Source organism: Heterodontus francisci, chromosome 28 (genome assembly GCF_036365525.1).
Source record: "Heterodontus francisci isolate sHetFra1 chromosome 28, sHetFra1.hap1, whole genome shotgun sequence".
Lineage (NCBI taxonomy): Eukaryota > Metazoa > Chordata > Chondrichthyes > Heterodontiformes > Heterodontidae > Heterodontus > Heterodontus francisci.
This window is the reverse complement of record NC_090398.1, coordinates 17,909,264-17,929,909: the sequence shown is the minus strand read 5'-3', so window position 1 is coordinate 17,929,909 and position 20,646 is coordinate 17,909,264. Positions and strand designations below refer to the sequence as shown.

General features: G+C 43.9%; 1 protein-coding gene across 2 annotated transcripts in view; it reads left to right on the top strand.

Moving 5' to 3' along the window:
- LOC137385109 (NACHT, LRR and PYD domains-containing protein 3-like) overlaps nt 1–20,646 on the top strand; it is a 54,525-nt gene that overhangs the window by 16,123 nt on the left and 17,756 nt on the right. For both annotated transcript variants that reach the window (XM_068059879.1, XM_068059878.1), the window contains exons 6-9: nt 5,491–7,228; nt 10,385–10,471; nt 10,623–10,793; nt 11,057–11,227. In XM_068059879.1, coding sequence (XP_067915980.1) covers nt 5,491–7,228; nt 10,385–10,471; nt 10,623–10,793; nt 11,057–11,227 — 2,167 coding nt within the window. The remainder of the gene's footprint in view (nt 1–5,490; nt 7,229–10,384; nt 10,472–10,622; nt 10,794–11,056; nt 11,228–20,646) is intronic.

The window sequence follows — 20,646 nt, the reverse complement described above, 5'->3', positions numbered from 1 at the left end:
TACAGGCCAAGTCAGCCCAACCTGCGGCAGCCATTTTGCAGCACACAGTCCACTTTTCAAAGGAAAGGTCAGTTTGCTTCTGTATTTCCACCATTGCGCACAGCACAAGTGTGATACCATGCGGCTGCTGCCCTTGTCCTCTGGGTGGTAGAGGTTGTGGGCTTGGAACGTGCTGTCGACAGAGGCATGGAAAGTTGCTGCACTGCATCTTGTATCTCGTGCACACTGCTGCCACTGTCCGTCCCTGATGGAGGGAGTGAATGTTTACGGTGGTGAATGGGGTGCCAGTCAAGTGAACTGCTTTGTCCTGGATGGTATCGAGTTTCTTGAGTGCTGTTGGAGCTGCACTCATCCAGCCAAGTGGACAGTATTCCATCACATTCCTGACTTGTGCCTTATGGATAGTGGGCAGGCTTTGGGGAGTCAGGAGAGGAGTAACCTGCTGCAGAATTCCCAGCCTCTGACCTGCTCTTGTAGCCACAGTATTTGTATGGCTGGTCCAGTTAAGTTTCAGGTCAATGAAATGAAGAGTGGTGCAGTGGTTAGCACCGCAGCCTCACAGCTCCAGCAACCCGGGTTCAATTCTGGGTACTGCTTGTGTGGAGCTTGCAAGTTCCCTCTGTGTCTGCGTGGGTTTCCTCCCACAGGCCAAAGGCTTGCAGGTTGATAGGTAAATTGGCCATTATAAACTGCCCCTAGTATAGGTAGGTGGTAGGGGAATATAGGGACAGGTGAGAATGTGGTAGGATTATGGAATTAGTGTAGGATTAGTATAAATGGGTGGTTGATGGTCGGCACAGACAAAGTGGGCCGAAGGGCCTGTTTCAGTGATGTATCTCTAAACTAAATGGTAACCCCCAGGATATTGATGGTGGGGCAGGGTGGGAGGATGTTCATTGATGGCAATGCCATTGAATGTCAAGGGGAAATGGTTCGATTCTCTTTTGTTGGAGATGGCCATTGCCTGGCACAAGTGTGGCACGAATGTTACTTCCTATTTATCTGCACAAGCCTGAATTGTTCCCAGGACTTGCTGCAGGTGGATGGGGACTGTCTCAGGATCTGAGGAGTTGCAAATGGCACTGAAGACAACAATCATCAATGAACATCCTCACTTCTGATCTTATGATGGAGGGAAGGTCATTGATGAAGCAGCTGAAGATGACTAGGCCGAGGACACTACCCTGAGGAACTCCTGCGGTGATGTCCTGGTGCTTAGATGTTTGACCTCCAACAACCCCAACCATCTTCCTTTGTGCTGGGTACAACTCCAACGTGAGGAGAGCTCCCACCTCCCCTACCCCAATTCCCATTGACTTCAATTTTGCCAGGGCTCCTTGATGAGTCAAATGCTGCCTTGATATCGAGGGCAGTCATTTAGTCACTTTCACCCCACCTCTTGAATTCAGCTCTTTTGTTCATGTTTGGACAAATGCCGTAATAAGGTCAGAGGCCAAGTGATGCTAATGGAACCCAGACTGAGCATAGGTGGGTGTAACTAACCCACATGGACTGCAGTGGTTCAAGGAGGCAGCTCATCAACACCTTCTCAAGGGCAATTAGGGGTGCACAATAAATGCTGTCCCAAACCAGCAACACCCTCATCTCATGAAAGAATAAAAACTAATCTCAGACCCAGGACATCACTGCTGGAGTTCTTCAGGGCAGTGCCCTCAACCCTCTGTATAACATGCATATAGTTCTGTGTTGCCGCCTTACCAGGTTGTCATCTCATTTTTATATATGCATTCTGCTGCTCTTGGCATGCTCTTCCACACTCCTCATTAAATCAGGGTTGATACCCTGGCTTGATGGTCTTGATAGAGTGAGGGATATACAAGGATATGAGGTTGGAGATTGTGGTGGAAGACACCACTGCTGCTGCTGATGGCCTGTAGTATCTCATAGATTTTCCGTTTTTAGCTACCAGATCAGTTCTGAATCTATTCCATTTATCGTGGTAGTTGTGCCACACAACATGTTGGAAGGTGCCCTCAGTGTGAAGATAGTACTTTGTCGCAACAAGGACTGTGTGGTGGGCGTGTTATCAATATTATCATGGGCTGGTGCATCTGCGATAGGTAGAATGGTGAGAAGAAGGCCAAGTAGATTTTCCCCTCTTGTTGGTTCTGTCATTACCTGCCGCAGGCTCAGTTTGACAGCTATGTCATTCAGGACATGGCCAGCTCAGTCAGTAGTGGCACTGGAGAGACAGTCTTGGTGATGGACATTGAAGTCTCCCACCCAGCATACATTCTATGCACTTCCGACCCTCTGTGCATCTTCCATGTGATGCTCAATGTGGAGGAACAAAGAACAAAGAACAGTACAGCACACGAACAAGCCGTTCGGCCCTCCAAGCCTGCGCCGATCTTGATGCCTGCGTAAACAAAATCCTTCTGCACTTCCGGGGTCCGTATCCCTCTATTCCCATCCTATTCATGTATTTGTCAAGATGCCTCTTAAATGTCTCTATCGGACCTGCTTCCACCACCTCCCCCGGCAACAAGTTCCAGGCACTCACCACCCTCTGTGTAAAGAACTTGCCTCACACATTCCCTCTAAACTTTGCCCCTCTCATCTTAAACCTATGTCCCCTAGTAACTGACTCTTCCACCCTGGGAAAAAGCTTCTGACTATCCACTCTGTCCATGCCACTTAAAACTTTGTAAACCTCTATCATGTCACCCCTCCACCTCCGTCGCTCCAGTGAAAACAATCCGAGTTTTTCCAACCTCTCCTCATAGCTAATGCCCTCCAGACCAGGCAACATCCTGGTAAACCTCTTCTGTACCCTCTCCAAAGCCTCCACGTCCTTATGGTAGTGTGGCGACCAGAATTGCATGCAATATTTTAAGTGTGGCCGAAATAAAATTCTGTACAGTTGCAGCATGACTTGCCAATTTTTATACTCTATGCCCCGACCGATGAAAGCAAGCATGCCGTTTGCCTTCTTGACTACCTTATCCAGCTGCGTTGCCACTTTCAGTGACCTGTGGACCTGTACGCCCAGATCTCTCTGCCTGTCAATCCTCCTAAGTGTTCTGCTATTTACTGTATACTTCCCACCTGCATTAGACCTTCCAAAATGCATTACCTCACATTTGTCCGAATTAAACTCCATCTGCCATTTCTCCGCCCAAGTCTCCAACCGATCTATATCCTGCTGTATCCTCTGACAATCCTCATCACTATCCGCAACTCTACCAACCTTTGTGTCGTCCACAAACTTACTAATCAGACCAGCTACATTTTCCTCCAAATCATTTATATATACTGCAAACAGCAAAGGTCACAGCACTGATCCCTGCGGAACATCACTAGTCACATCCCTCCATTCAGAAAAGCACCCTTCCACTGCTACCCTCTGTCTTCTATGACTGAGCCAGTTCTGTATCCATCTTGCCAGCTCACCTCTGATCCCATGAGACTTCACCTTTTGTATCAGTTTGCCATGAGGGACCTTGTCAAAGGCTTTGCTGAAGTCCATATAGGTAACATGCACTGCCCTTCCTTCATCAATCATATTTGTCACTTCCTCATAAAACTCAATCAAATTAGTGAGACATGACCTCCCCTTCACTCCATTTGTTTCCAAATGGGAGTAAATCCTGTCCCGAAGAATCCTCTCTAATAATTTCCCTACCACTGACGTAAGGCTCACCGGCCTAAAATTTCCTGGATTATCCTTGCTACCCTTCTTAAACAAAGGAACAACATTGGCTATTCTCCAGTCCTCTGGGACCTCACCTGTTGCCAATGAGGATGCAAAAATCTCTGTCAAGGCCCCAGCAATTTCTTCCCTTGCCTCTCTCAGTATTCTGGGGTAGATGCCATCAGGCCCTGGGGACTTATCTACCTTAATGCCTTGCAAGACACCCAACACCTCCTCCTTTTTGATAATGAGATGATTGAGACTGTCTACACTCCCTTCCCTAGGCTCATCATCCACCAAGTCCATCTCCTTGGTGAATGCTGATGCAAAGTACTCATTTAATACCTCTTCCATTTCCTCTGGCTCCACACATAGATTTCCATCTCTGTCCTTGAGTGGGCCAACCCTTTCCCTGGTTACCCTCTTGCTCTTTATATAGGGGAAATGTTTTGTGAGCTGTGGGAGGATATTCGGTAATAATCAGCAGAAGGCATCCTTGTCCATGTTTGATCTGATGCCCTGAGACTTCGTGTGGTCTGGAATCATTTTTGGGACTCCCATGGCCTCTCTCTCCTAACTCTGTACGACTATGCTGCCAGTGCAGGTGGGTATGGCCTGCCAGTCTGACAGGATGTAACCCGCGATGGTGATCGAGTCGTTTGGGAAGTTGAAAGAAAATATGACTCTGTGATTTTGAATATCTCAGGTTGTTGCCTGACTAGTCTGTCGGACAGCTCTCCCAATGTTTGCACAAGTACCCAGATGTTGGTGAAGAGGAGTTTACAGGGTTGACTGGGCTGGTTATGCCTGTGGTGTCAGGAGTGTATATTGATGCCAGGTGGTTTGTCTGGTTTTATACTTCTTAAAGCTTTCTGTACCGATTTGATAGAACTGAATAACTTGCCAGGCCATTTGAGCTAGCAGTTAACAGTCAACCACATTGGTGTGTGTCTGTAGTCACCCAGAACCAGACTGGATAAGGACCGCAGATTTCTTTCCCAAAAGGATATCAATGGACCAGGTGGATTTTCATGACAATCTGGTAGTTTTCATGAACAACATTCTTGATACTAACTTTATTCCAGATTTATTTATTTAACAGAATTTACATTCCCCAGCTGCCATGGTTGTACATAAACTCATATCTCCGGATCAGTGGTCCAGACCTCTGGTTTACTAGTCCAGTGACATAACTGTGTTACTCTACCTTTGGTGGAACACAGAGACCTCAGAGTTTTGTCAGGCTGGAGGTGGTTACAGAGATAGGGAGGGTCCAGGCCATGGAGAGGTTTGAAAACAATGAGAATTTTTAAATTGATACATTACCGAACTGGGAGCCAATGTCCAGCCAGATGAACTGCTCATTGTCTGATACAATAACAGTGGGATTACTGACAATTCACAGTATAACCCACTTGTGCCCGATGTCAAATTTCCCATTTCTGCAGAAGGTAAGCATCGCTGAAGGTTTTAAAAATTAATCCAGTGGAATCTCTGTTGTTGTATATCCCGGATCACGTGTGGATTTGTAATGAGATTTCTAATCGTACAGAGCAGGCCGGATCATGTTAACCATCAGAGGGAAAATATCACCTGTGTCGGCATCTCCATGTTCAGTAAATGTTAGAATCAAATCAGGATTTAAAACTTCTTTTCACCATTGTTCACTGACAAGCAAAGTTTTCATTAACTGAGTTTTAATTTATACACACACCTCTATTGAAGCTGTGAATTAAATCTTGCAACATTTATTGAATAATAAAATGTTTTCAGAAGTTGTTTTTATATCAATACAGCTAACATTGAAAACCACTTTCTGTCTGTTCTAATTGAAGATGTTCAACAGAAACACAAGGAAACACTCCGGGTACAAACTGAAACACTGAGAGTGAACACTATCCTAATAAAGGAGAAGGTTAAGATTTTCCAGCTGGTTGATCGATACGCTGAGCTAACGGTCATTTCTACTGTTCGAGATCGGACACTTGTAGAACATGAACTGCTGGTAAGAGGCCGAGACCATGAAGAGTGGAGAGAGAAACATCTCCGGAGAGTACTGGAAAAAATCCGAACTGATCAATTGTTCCAGAGCAGTTTTTCCTGGAGAAAATCCAAATCTGGGAATTCAGCAGCAGTGAGTGGAGTCCCAGGGATTGGAAAAACAACAATGGTACAAAAGATTGTTTATGACTGGGCCACTGGGAAAATATACCCATACTTTCAATTTGTTTTCAGTTTTAAATTCCGGGATTTGAACACAATTAACTGCAGAATAAATCTGAGGAATCTGATACTGGATCAGTATCCTTACTTTGGGAATGTTCTTGGAGAGCTCTGGAAGAATCCAGAGGGATTGCTGTTTATATTTGATGGTTTGGATGAATTCAAGGACACGATCGATTTTACTGACAATCGGAGAAATACAGAACCTCAGTACATGTGCACAGATCCCGAATGCTGGTGTGAAGTGTCTGACATTGTGTACAGTTTAATACAACACAAGCTGCTCCCAGGATGTTCAGTGTTAGTGACCAGTCGTCCCACTGCATTACATTTATTGGAAAAGGCTGAGATCAGTGTCTGGGCTGAAATCCTGGGATTTGTTGGTGATGAACGGAAGGAATATTTCAACAAGTTTTTTGAAGATCAGACGGTGGCAGCAGCTGTTTTCAAACACGTGGAGGAGAACGAGATCCTGTACACCATGTGCTACAACCCTTCCTACTGCTGGATCCTCTGTCTGTCACTGGGTCCCTTCTTTACACAAAGAGACAGGAAACAGCAGCAAGTTCCCAAGACCATCACCCAGCTATATTCCTACTATATTTACAACATTCTGAAAAACCATAGCCGAGAGATTGAAAACCCCCGTGATGTGTTACTGAAGATCGGTGAGATGGCCTTCACAGGAGTCTCCAGGAAGAAGATTGTGTTTAGAAATGGAGATTTGATCGAGTACAATCTGCAACCTTCCCAGTTCCTGTCTGGATTCCTGATGGAACTTTTGGAGAGAGATGATTCTGTCCAGAGTGTGGTTTACACATTCCCGCACCTCACCATCCAAGAGTTTGTAGCCGCACTCGCACAATTCCTGACTCCATATCCCAGGGACATCCGGAAACTCCTCAGTGAAGCTCACGGTGAGAAGGATGGGAGATTTGAGATATTTCTGCGTTTTGTTGCTGGTCTCTCCTCCCCACAGGCTGCTCGACCCCTGGAGGAGTTTCTGGGTCCATTTCCTCATCAAACAACCTGCCGAGTGATTGACTGGGTGAAGGAGAAGTTTAAAGGAGCGATTAGAAACACAGGGAGTGAAACTGATAAAAGGAAGCTCCTGAACACATTGCACTACCTGTTTGAGTCGAAGAATAAAGCACTGGTTCAGGACACAGTTGGATCTGTGAACACACTTACATTTAATGAATTGCAACTGACCCCAATTGACTGTGCAGTCCTGTCTCACGTTATTGGTCTCTGTGATACCATTAAAAACCTTGATCTAGATTACTGCAACATTCAGTGTGAAGGACTCCAGCGGCTGGGACCCGTACTGCACAAATGCCAGGATTTGAGGTAACTGTTTATTTGTCTGGAACTATTATATGAATTGTAAAACAGTCACAGATTGTGTTGTTGCTCTGTCATGAAGGGAAAGAAACAGTTCAGTTAAACCAGAGAGAAACAGATTCAACACAACGATGGCAAATAATAAGAGGATTGTTTAGTTTTACCATCAGGACTGGAAAATCTAAAATGGATCCTGATGAACCATTAGGGATTTTACAATCTGTATGGAATCAGCAAATACAGGTCACTGAAAGAGTCTGATAATTTAATTACGTCATTAATAAGGCAGGACAGCAGAATGTAAATATAAAATATAAACCAGCAGAACAGAACATTAATGTCAAATATTTTCCACGTCCACCATTTTAACGAGAAACAGGACAGAAACCCGAGTTTAAATATTTAACAGTTAGATATTTAATCCAATCCCATGCAGGATGTGTATGTCGAGGGAGATGTTTCCTGGATTTGGAGTATTGGGGAAACAGGAATTATTTCAGCTGTAAATGTTCAGAGTTATTCACAATCCTGAACATTAAGTAAAGAGTGACATTTGGGAGGTTAAACTTACAGGGGAGGGGAGTCTCTCACTTTAATCCTCATTAAACTGGTGCTGCATTTATTTTAAGTGTAACTGGTCTGACTGTTTCTGGAGAATTTTCATAAATTCCCTCCCCGATTGGGGCTTCATACAAGGGGTCGGATTATGGGAAATTCCCGAGCTCAGGCCAACAGTTTTTCCCAGGAGCTGCTGCTATGAGGTCCCACTGCTGACCAGTGTGCATCTGTACTCTGGGGTTAATACCCCATAACATGTTAGATTGGAGTCTTTTTATCAGCAGGTTTAGGTAAGATAGACAAGGAAAATCTGTTACCATTAGCTGAAGGTGTAAATTTCAGATTTTGAGCAAGAGATACAGGGGATATTTGAGGAAGAACTTTACTTTCCACAATGAGTAGTAATGACTTGGAACTCGCTGCCTATGAAGGTGGAGGAAGTGAAGACGATCAATGATTTCAAAAGGGAATTTGATACGTAATTGAGGGAAATAAATTAGTAAGATTCTGATGGGTCTTGACAAGGTGGATGTGGAAAGGATGTTTCCTCTTCTGGGAGAATCTCGAACCAGGGGTCACTGTTTAAAAATAAGGGGTCGCCCATTTAATACAGGGATGAGGAGAATTTTTTTTCTCTGAGGGTCAAGACTTTAGAACTTTCTTCCTCAAAATTGGTGGAAACAGAGACTTTGAATATTTCTAAGGCAGAGGTAAATAGTCTCTTGATACGCAAGGGGGTGAAAGGTTATTGAGGATAGGCAGGGGATCAGCCATGATCATATTCAATGGCAGAGCAGACTCGAGGGGCCGAGTGGCCTACTCCTGCTCTTAATTCATATGTAAGGAGAACAACCCCAGATTCTTGAATTTAACCTTGTCGCTAATATCCCCCCTCCCTGGAATTGTTCTGCTAAATCTCCACTGCACCGTCTCTGGGACCCACACGTCCTTCCTAATGTGTGATGACCAAAACTGGGTGTTTTATTACAGACACTGTGTGAATTGATGTATGAAAAGTTTAACTCATTTGTAATAGCATTTCTTCTGCTTTATTTTTTTACCATCTTTTTACAATCATGTTCCATAATTCTCTTTACCTCCTTTCCATCGAAGTCCTCACTTATTTATTTTTACTTTCCAGTGCTCTGCTTTCCTATATTGTTTATATTCAGACTGACTTCATTTTCTGTTCATCCCTCCCCATCTCCTCCCCCACCCCCGCCCCACCCTGCCCCATCTTATTAGTTTAAAGCCTTTACCACCTCCCTGTTTGCCCTTTCCACTAGGACACAGGTCCCATCCCTGTTCAGGTGGAGTCTGTAAACTCAGTATAACTCCTTTCTGTGCCAGCACCAGTGCCAATGTTTCAGTTAAAGGAACCCCTCTTTCCCACACCAGCTCTTTAGCCACACTTTAATTCTCCTGATCTGACTGTTTCTTTGTCATCTTGCATGTGGCTTCGGAAATAATCCAGTAATTATTGCCCTTGAGTTCCTGCTTTTTAATTTAGCTCCTAACACCTGATCTTCTCAGCAGGATTTCCTCCCTGTTCCTACATATGTCATTTGTTCCAACATCGACCACGACAACCGGATTATTCCCTCCCCTTCCAAATTGCTCTCCTGCCACCATAAGATATCCCTTACCCTGGCACCTTGTAGACAACGCACCCGACAGGATTCTCATTCATGGCTACAGAGGACGCTATCCATCCCTCTAATTATAGAAACCCTTATCACTACCACATTCTATTCTGCTCTTTCCCCCTTGGACAGTTTTCTGAGCTGCATTGCCTTGGTCTACATTGTAACTGTTCTCCCCACGATCTTTCTCCTTGTCCTCACAGGTAACAAGTACATTGTATCTTTTGGACAGGACCTGTGTCTGAGGGACCTCCTTCTCAGTCTCTCCTCAGTCCTCACCATGCTGCTCCCTCATGGTTACACCCTCTTCTTGAACCTGTGATTTTCTTTGATCTGTGACTGTGTTCTGGATAAAACTGTGAAGAAATTCCTCCCCCTCCATTATGTTTGGGAGTGTCCCTATCTCAAATTCCAGCCCATTGACTCTGAGCTGGAATGACTGAAGACGGAGACATTTCCTGCTGGTGTGGGAATGTGGGACAGTCTCACTATCCACAAACTCCCACATCCCACATCAGTCCCAACACGTAGCCTGCCCTGTCATCTCTCGTCTTTTACTTGCTTATTGATAACCTGAATAAATGTAATTAAATCTTTTAAAACAATTAATAATAACATTAATTAATTGATTTATCTGATTAATTTAATAAAATAATAGATTGATTTCCTATAGCAATACTTATTCAAATGCTTACACTTGGAGAGACAAAAGCACACTGTAATACTCACCAACCAATCACCTACCTTCTGTCCTGTTTCTTCCCTCCTTGATGTTATTGACAGCTCCTGAATATATGAGGAGTTCTACAGTGTGAGATTCATTGTCAGTGACAGGCAAATCTGGTTGTTAATTTCCTCAAGTCTTTTTCAGTGTTTCCTGTAACATTCAACAGAAAGTGAATTGTATCAGGTCCAGGGTTTGATTCAGTTTGTTTCTCACTCTCTGTCTGTTTGTGTTTAGACTGGGTTTCAATAATCTGGGAGATTCAGGAGTGAAACTACTGTCTGCGGCTTTGAGGAACCCGGACTGTAAAATACAGAAACTGGGGTTAGTACCAGACAATAATATTATTGCTGAGCACTGCACATTATTTGTATCAGTCATGGTGTTACCAATAAACACTACATCAATAATGGTGTTATTAATAAACACTGGGGTTTTGTTCTGATTCCTGTTATTTTCCCATCTTTGATCCCAGGCTGGAAAGAAACAATCTCTCAGATTCTTGCATCGAAGATCTCGTCGCCGTTCTCGGTACAAACCGATCACTGACGGATCTGTACCTGAGTAATAATAATCTGGGAGATTCAGGAGTGAAACTGCTGTCTGCAGCTCTGAGAAACCCGGACTGCAGAATACAAGAAATGCAGTAAGTACCAGACCGTGTGAGATTGTGTGAGTAATAACTGAACATCTGATTTTGTTCATTATTATCAGTAATAGTGTTATTAATAAACACTGTACATTATTATTAGTATCAGCAATAATGTCATTGCTAAGCACTGCACGTTATTAGTATCAATAATGGTGTTACCAATAAACACTACATTGTCACTAGTATCAGTCATAGTGTCATTAGTCAACACAGGGGATTTACTGTGATTCCTGTTATTTCTCCACCTTTAATCCCAGCCTGCAAGGAAACAATCTCACCGCTTGTTGTATTGAGGATCTCGCATCTGCTCTCAGTCCAAACCAGTCACTGACGGTTCTGAACCTGAGTTCTAATAAACTGGGAGATTCCAAAGTGAAACTATTGTCTGCGGCTTTGAGGAATCCAGACTGTAAAATACAGGCCCTGGGGTAAGTGCTAATTGTATATTAATTGTGTTTAATTGTGTGCAGGTAGTGGGCATTAACTGGGGTTTCACTTGAGCACATATAAAGAGGCACTTACGGATACTGTGGTGTGGTTGAATGAGGAGGTGTATGCTTGTAATGCTTAACTCTGTAAATTAATGTAAGACTGAGTAAAGATCAGCTCCAGTAATATTCTTCACCAACTGGCTTTCCAGAGTAGAATATGGTAACTGGGTGCCTGAAGGTGAAGGTCCAAGGCTATGAAAAAATGGCTGTGTTTGCTGACAATGCAACCAGTAGGTGGCGCAGTATGGACACATGTGCAAATGCAGACTCATAGACAGAAGCGTCACCATCTGCAACGTCTCAGGCAGTTGTCAGTAATAAAAATTGTGCTGCTCAATTTGACGCAAAAAAACAATGAAACCCAAAGCCCCTCACCCTCAATGCCCGCGATCACCACCTCCACCACCCCACCCAACAATACACCACTCCCTCCTGCAATGCCACTTCTCTTACCCACTCCCTCCCACACCCACCTTCCCATCGCTCACAACTGCTCGCCACTCCATTTCACTGTTCTTTGCTGTGCCTGTCTGCTCGCTGTTCCCGCCTGCTGCTCGCTCCCCGCATCACCACCCAGAGAAGCACCAGTGAGGGGGGGCGGGAGAGGGTGGTGGGGGGTAGGGGTGGGGTGGATGTGCTAGCGAGCTGCTAGCGACGAGGTAGGAAGCGAGTGGCAGGATGGAGTGGTGGAAGGGGTCGGGGCAGATGGAGGGTGCAAACCGTGTTTTAGCGGCGAAGTGGCAAGGAGCGGTGAGCAAGCAGGCGCAGGACAGAACAGCGGAAGGGTGCGGGGTAATAGTGGAGGGATTGAGATTGCAATTATGGCCATTGAGGGGGTGAAGCAACACTCCGACGTTAAAACATCAGACGTTATTATGTGGTGACATTGACGCATGCATGCACGGACCCATACTGGACGCAGTGTTGATGTCAGCGATCGCTCTGCACATGTTCTGCATTGTCAGGAGATATTCCGAGAAAAAAAACAGGCAGAAAACGACAATCCTCGCAGCAATGATCAGAAATGGCCGAAAGCAAGTGTAAATTGTTGGGCTTTGATTACCCTCCAATGTTCTCGGAATCTGAACCATATGACCAGGTGAGGTGAAAGTGATTGCCCTTGATATTGAGGCAGCATTTGACCGGGTGTGGCATCAAGGAGCCCGAGGCAAATTGAAGTTAGTGGGAATCAGGGGGAAAACTCTCCACTGGTTGGTGTTACAACCGAGGATGGAGGATGTACTGTCTTTCTCTATTTCCACTTCTCCATAGGTCACAGTATATATTTAAATGTTTTACCCAGTTACTGATACAGCTAATTATATACTTCAACTATTTTTGTTTCTAAATAAAAATCTGCCAACCAAGTTTCTTTAATAATCAACAAAATTATTAATTTATTATAAAACAAGGCTCATTTCATAAAGATGCAAATCTGATTAACACACAGATTGAAATATGAAAGTATAAATGTATTCCCTTTGAAATAACCCAACACACATACGCACACACACCAGTTAAAGGAAAAATAAAGATGCTTTCTCAGCAGAGATCAACTTTATAAAAAAACACACAAAAAAAATACTTTGGCCAAGTGCTTGTCAATTCTTGGAGAAAAAGGATAAGATATGGAATATTCCAGTTAGTTTGGTGTCTGGATACATGTGGTCGGGTGTTACTAGACACATGTGGTTGGCACTAGGATCTTTTCTGAAGCAGTCAGTTCAGGTGTTGTCAAGAGAAAATCTTGCAGAAGCTTCTCAGGAGAAATGCTGCATTAGTTTCTCCAGTTGTCAGGTTTCACTAAGAGGTGGAATACAATGAGCTACTGACCTCTCTCTCTTAGCAGGCTTCCACTCCCACTGGCCATTCAGACAGTTCAAAACGAAACCAACTCCTGACCACCATAAATCTAGACATGTGACTTCTCTGTAAACAACTCCAGTAAGTCAGCAAGGCTCCTGCTGTTTACATATCTGAAGACATGTGACTTCCAGTAAATGTTTTTTAAAACAAAGTCTCAAGTGTCCTTCCAGTGATCCTTTTTTAAAAATAAGTCAAACATCTCCTCAGATATTTCCAACGTCTTTTGAACACGAGTCCTCAAAATATTATTAAAAATGGAAGCACCTGCCTAACATTGGAGTCACACCTAGCACAAAGGAAGATGGTTGTGATTGTTGGAGGTCAACAATCCCAGTCCCAGGACATCACTGCAGGAGTTCCTCAGGGTAGTGTCCTCGGCTCAACCATCTTCAGCTGCTTCATCAATGACCTTCCCTCCATCATAAGGTCAAATGTTTGTCATAATTGTACAATGCAAAGTGCCACAAAAACACAAGACATTGGAGCAGGAGTAGACCATATAGCCCATTGAGCCTACTCCACCATTCAGAAATATCATGGCTAATCTTCGGCTTCAACTTCACTTTCCTGCCCACTTACAATATTCCTTGTTTCCCTGAGAGACCATAAATCTAACCCAGCCATAAATGTATTTAACGATGGAGCATCCACAACCCTCTGGAGCAGAGAATTCCAAAGACTCTCAACCCTTTAAACAAAGTAATTTTCCCTCATCTCAGTCCTCAGTGATTGGCTCCTCATCCTGAGACTGTGCCCCGTGTTATGGATTCCCCAACCAATGGAAACAATCTCTGTGTCCACTCTACCCAGTCCCTTCAGAATCTTGTATGTTTCCACAACATCGCCTCTCATTCTTCTAAACTCCAGAGAGTATGGGCACAATTTACTTAGCCTCTCATCATAGGCCAACGCCCTCATCCCAGAGACCAATCCAGTGAACCTTCGCTGTACCGCCTCCAATGCAAGAATATCCTTTCTTCAATGTGGAGACTAAAACTGTACACAGTACTCCAGATGTGGTCTCACCAAAACCCTGTACAATTGTAGCAAGACTTCTTTATTCCTGTACTCCAATCCCCTTGCAATAAAGGCCAACATTCCATTTTTTTCCTAATTGCTTGCTGTACCTGCATGCTAACTTTCTGCATTCAAGCACACCCAAATCCCTTTGAACATCAACACTTACAGGTTTCACACCTTTTGAAAAATACTCTGCTTTTCTATTTTTACTACCAAAGTGAATAACTTTACACTTCCCTACATTATACTCCATCTACCATTCTCAACTCCTCAGATACTGAAGTAGTCCATGTCCCCATGTGGCAAAACTTGGACAACATCCTGGCTTGGGCTGATAATTTCCAAGTAACATGCATGCCATATAAGTGCCAAACAATGACCATCTTCAACAAGAGAGAATCTAACCATCACCCCTTGGCATTCAATAGCATTGCCATCGCAGGATCCCCCACTATCAACATCCTGGGGGTAATCATTGACCAGAACCTGAACTGCAGCAGCCATATAAATACTGTGTCTACACGAGCAAGTCAGAGGCTGGAGTAGCCCACCTCCTGACTCCCCAAAGCCTGTCCATCATCTGCAAAGCACAAGTCAAGTGTGTGATGGCATACTCTCTACTTGCCTGGATGAGTGCAGCTCCAACAACACTCAGGAAGCTCGATACCATCCAGGATAAAGCAGCCAACTTGATTGACACACCATTCACCATCTTAAACATTCACTCCCTCCACCAGGGACAGACAGTGGCAGCACTGTGTACCAGAAAGAAGATGTGCTGCAGCAATTCCTCCTTTACCATGCCTCCTTCAACAGCACCTTCCAAACCGGTGGCCTTTACCGCCTAAAAGGACAAGGGCAGCAGACACGTGGGAACATCACCATCTGCAAGTTCCCCTCCAAGCCATGAACCATCCTGACTTGGGAATATATTGCTGTTCCTTCACTATTGCCAGATCGACACCCTGGAATTCGCTCTGTAACAGCATTGTGGAGCTAAAAAGGGATATAGATAGGTTACGTGAGTGGGCAAAGACCTGGCAAATGGATTAACACATGAGAAAGTGTGAAATTGTCCACTTTGTCAGGAAGAATAAAAAAGAAGCATGTTACCTAAATCGTGAGATACTGCAGAACTCTGAGATGCAGAGGGATCTGAGTATCCTAGTGCATGAATCACAAAAGTTTAATATGCAGGTACAGCAAGTAATTAAGAAAGCGAATAGAATGTCATTGTTTATTGTGATGCGAATTGAACACAAACGTAGGGAGGCTACGTTTCAGTTATACAGGGCATTGTTGAGACCACATCTGGAGTATTGTGTACAGTACTGGTCTCCTTATTTAAGGAAGGATGTAAATATGTTGGAGGCTGTACAGAGAAGGTTAAATAGACGAATACGTGGAATAGGCGGGCTGTCTTCTGAGGAAAGATTAGACACCCTCGGCTTGTATCCGCTGGAGTTTAGAAGAGTAAGAGGCGAATTGATTGAAACATATGAGATCCTGAGGGGTCTTGACAGGGTGGATGTGGACAGATTGTTTCACCTGGTGGGAGAATCTAGAACCAGGGGTCACTGTTTAAAAATAAGGGGTCGCCCATTTAAGACCGAGATGAGGAGAATTCTTTTTCTCTCAGAGGGCCGTGAGTCTTTGGAATTCTCTTCCTCAAAAGGCAGTGGAAGCAGAGTTTGAATATTTTTAAGGCAGAGATAGATAAATTCTTGAGAATAAAGGGGGTGGAAGGTTATCGGGGTAGGTGGAAGTATGCTGTAATCAGTTCAGCCAGGAACTTACTGAATGGTGGAACAGACTCGATGGGCTGAGTGACCTACTCCTGATCCTAATTCGTATGTTCGTACCTACACCAGATGGACTGCAGAGGTTCAAGACGGCAGCTCACCACCACCTTCCCAAGGGCAAAACATGCTGGCCTGGCCAGCGAAGCCCACATCCCAAGAAACAAATAATTTTTAAAAATGACCAGTGGACAAATGAAGTGGAAATGTGGACATGGGTGGCATCCTGACGAGAAAGGAAACAAGGTATGGCCCGAGCGTTGTCGCTTTGGACCACAAGTAAAATAAGAAGTAAAATGCTTTATGAGCTGCCTCCCCATCAGTTAAAACTGATGATGGTTTGGATCCTCTATTACAGTTCTTGGATGAAATGTACAAGTAAGGTGATCTATTAAATGCCTTTGAGGCATGATCAGAGTTTGATACGTTTTGGAAAACAGATGTTTATTCAAAGGAAGAATATATCATGTCCTTGAACAGATTGTATAAAAGATTGACAAAATTAACTTTAGAGATCCCTGGTTCAGTACTAGCACTTAAGTTGCTGGATTGTGTCAAGGTGTAGCATAGGGACAGGCTAAAGGTCTGATCGGGTCTGCAACTGAAACCCGATCCGAGCCCAACAGAACCACATCCGACCCGAGTCCGACCCAGCCCGAGTCCTTTCATTTTTTTCCCACGCCCGACCTGGCCACTGCAATAAAGTAAAAGAGGTTGTGCCCTACCTTTCCCGCATTGGCGTCCTGGCTGTCACTGTGCCTGACCCGGTCCGAATGCCAGATCTGGAAGAGTGACCCGACCTTATCCAAGCGCAACACATGTCGTCGGGTTCGCGTCGGATAGCCGTGCTGTAGGACATGCTCCCGGTTCTAACTGGTTTTCAGGTCTCAGAGAGAGAAATTCCCTGTTGGATCAGATGTCTGCTTTCTTGAAAACATTCCTGGGGCTTTGGTGGAGCAAATGGGACATTCCGCAGTAACACAAAGAATAGAAGACACCGTAATTGCCAGATTTCAAAATGGACCAGATACTGGATGCAGGCTTAAGTACAATGGAATGGTTATGGACAGTCAGAATGAGGATGAAAGCACCTTGAGCAGATCTGGCTATTGTCGTGAAGACAAAATTGGAACAGCAATAATAGGCGACTGAATCCCAGCATTGGCCAAGGAACAGTTAATAGGTGCCTCAGTTGTGGCTTCAAGTACTATTATGCCATAAACTGCACAAAGCGTACAGGCAGAGTCCTCGAAATGACACATGGGACAGAGCACACTGAGGCCGAAGATGAAGACTTTGATGAATCTGAACAAATTTTACAGGTCACAAGGAGTTTTAGTCTTGTACTGAATATGTTATTCGCAGACTTGTTTAACTGTGTCATACTGGTAGTGCTTGCACTTCAACAGTATGCAGAACAAATTGGTTAAAATGTTATCTAGATTCACTAAGTGGTGAGAATTGATGCAATGTTAAAGAGTATAAAAGTACTACTTGTTTCAGGTTTAGTGATGACGAACATTGAGGTCACTAAAGAGTGTCATAATTCCACATAAAATAGCTGGAGTAAGCCATGTTATCAGTACTGATGTCTCTAGTGAGTTATCTATGTGGTTGAGTAAACCTTCTATTAAAGAGACATAAATGAAACTTGACATGGAGTGTGATAAGGCAATTACTTTTGGAAAGTCAGTGGATCTGCAGTTTATCCAATCTTGACATTATTGGGTCCCCTCAACAAAACCTGTTGTTTCTTATCAGAGTGTTAGACAAGTATTAATGGCATCAGTTGATAAGAATCAGAGAGTAGAAAAGCAAATTGGCTTGCGGTAATACGGACAATTTGCTCAACCTGCTCGTCAGAGGTTAAAAACCCTGCTAAAAGATACAGGTACAGTTGAAGAGTGTATAAGGCTAATAGAAGAGATTCCTTTTGGGCCTCCTTATCTCGAGAGACAATGGATACGCGCCTGGAGGTGGTCAGTGGTTTGTGAAGCAGCGCCTGGAGTGGCTATAAAGGCCAATTCTGGAGTGACAGGCTCTTCCACAGGTGCTGCAGAGAAATTTGTTTGTTGGGGCTGTTGCACAGTTGGCTCTCCCCTTGCGCCTCTGTCTTTTTTCCTGCCAACTACTAAGTCTCTTCGACTCGCCACAATTTAGCCCTGTCTTTATGGCTGCCCGCCAGCTCTGGCGAATGCTGGCAACTGACTCCCACGACTTGTGATCAATGTCACACGATTTCATGTCGCGTTTGCAGACGTCTTTATAACGGAGACATGGACGGCCGGTGGGTCTGATACCAGTGGCGAGCTCGCTGTACAATGTGTCTTTGGGGATCCTGCCATCTTCCATGCGGCTCACATGGCCAAGCCATCTCAAGCGCCGCTGACTCAGTAGTGTGTATAAGCTGGGGATGTTGGCCGCTTCAAGGACTTCTGTGTTGGAGATATAGTCCTGCCACCTGATGCCAAGTATTCTCCGAAGGCAGCGAAGATGGAATGAATTGAGACGTCGCTCTTGGCTGGCATACGTTGTCCAGGCCTCGCTGCCGTAGAGCAAGGTACTGAGGACACAGGCCTGATACACTCGGACTTTTGTGTTCCGTGTCAGTGCGCCATTTTCCCACACAATAGAAGAGATTAGTCAAGTGTGAAATATGTAAAACGTATTGGAGGATGCCTCCACATCCAATTGTAAGCCTTCATTGGCACGTGGCTTTGATGAGGTTGTTGTATGGATCAAAGACAGAAATATTTTCATTCTACATTTTATAGACCTGGCCATCAGATTTAGTGTTTCTACAATAAAACAGAGTCAGGACAAAAGGGTGATTATAGATAAAATCATGGAGAATTGGATAGGGATCAGACTTGGGGCACAGCAAAGTTTCAAACTGATAGTGGAGGGAATATGAAAATGATAAGTTCTGAGACATGTTTGAAAACATGGTCATGAATACAGCAGCTGAAAACTTTTTCAGTAATGGACTCTGACAGGAATGATGTGGTGATTGATGAAATGCTGTATAAAATCTTAGCTGATCAACCAGATTGCAAAATGACAACAGGCCAAGCATTGATGGTTCATGCAAAGAATTCACTCCAGATGGTTGAAGGGTTTAGTCTCTGTCAATTGGTCTATGGGAAAATTCCACAATTACCTCCTGAACTGTGTGATAGCCCTCCTGCTCTCGAAGGTACTACAATTAGTTCATTTTTTCAGCATATTTGAATGTTTTACATATAGGGAATCGGGCTTTCATCAATTCTGAGATCTTGTAGAAAATTCAGAGAGCTCTGAGGCATCATATAAGACCATCTGAGATAGAATTTAATTCAGCAGATTTGGTCTATTATAAAAGAGAGGGTCATAGGGAATGGAAAGGTTTGGGTAAAGTAATAGGCCATGAGGGTAAAACAGTCCTTATCAAACATATCAAACTGTTCAGGTTCATTCCTCATGATTAATCAGGATTAATTATATTTTGGATTCTGAGCAGCCGATAGAAGTAAACGAGGCACCTTGTACCTCAAATGTTTGCATGTTTTGTGATGAGGGTCCTGAGGACCAGTAAAACAGTAGATCAAGGGCTGGTTAGTGGTACTATGAGTGATCATGACACACAGGACAGACCTATCACATCCAAAGGCCAATTGCTCAGAAACTTGGGTGACACATAATCCAGAGGGGTCAAGTTAATGCAGGAATATGACAATTGTGGGACATGCAGGAAAATCTACTGGCAAGTTTAAATATTGTTTAATGTACAGGATGATGGTCAAGAAGTGAGGTCTGTGGACTGGTAGAATGGGATGAAAGAGTGGAGGGTATGAAAACACAGTGCACGTTCTGATAGTGGATCTGGAGGTGACTCTTGCATCAGAAAAAAGTCAGGTACCGGAGAAAGAGCCTCAAACGTGTAAGAGGGAGATCTCACAGTAATAGTCCCGACAGATATAAAAATGCAAGTAGAGGCTGGAACTTGAACAGATTACACAATGAAATTAAAGTCACAGAACACTCTCCGAACAGAACTAAGCAGAAGTCCTCATGATTGTGAAGTTTTAGTGGCTGCCAATAAACTTGAGGACAAACTGTTAAGAGAAGTAACACAAAGGGAATTAGATAGTTGGAGACAGTTGAAGTTTACTCTGTGGTACCAGGTAAGGGGCAAGCAGCCTTGTCCCATAGGTGGATTTGTACTGAAAAGGTCCTTGTAGATGGGACTTATAAGGCTAAAGCCAGGCTGGTTGCTAGGGGTTTTGAAGAGTGACTGCGTGATACAAATGTTGGAGTGGGCTCTCCTACAGCTGGAAAAGTAATCGTGAAAATCCTTTTAGCTCTTTTGGTAACATATTCATGGGAGTTTAGATCAATTGACCTGAAAGCTGCATTTCTGCAGGGCGATACCTTTCAGAGAGGTGTGTTTCTGAAACTTCCCAAAGAGACAGCGGATGCAGAAGGGAAACTATGGAAACTAAACAAATGCAGATATGACCTGAATGATGCTTCCAGTGCGAAGTATTTTGCAGTGAGATCTGTTTTGCTGAAAATAGGTTGTGTTCAACTAAAAACAGATCCTACAATGTTTTATTGGTATCATAAAGGGAAACTTTCAGGCATCTTTATGATGCATGTTGATGATTTCTTATTAAATGGCACTGTAGAATT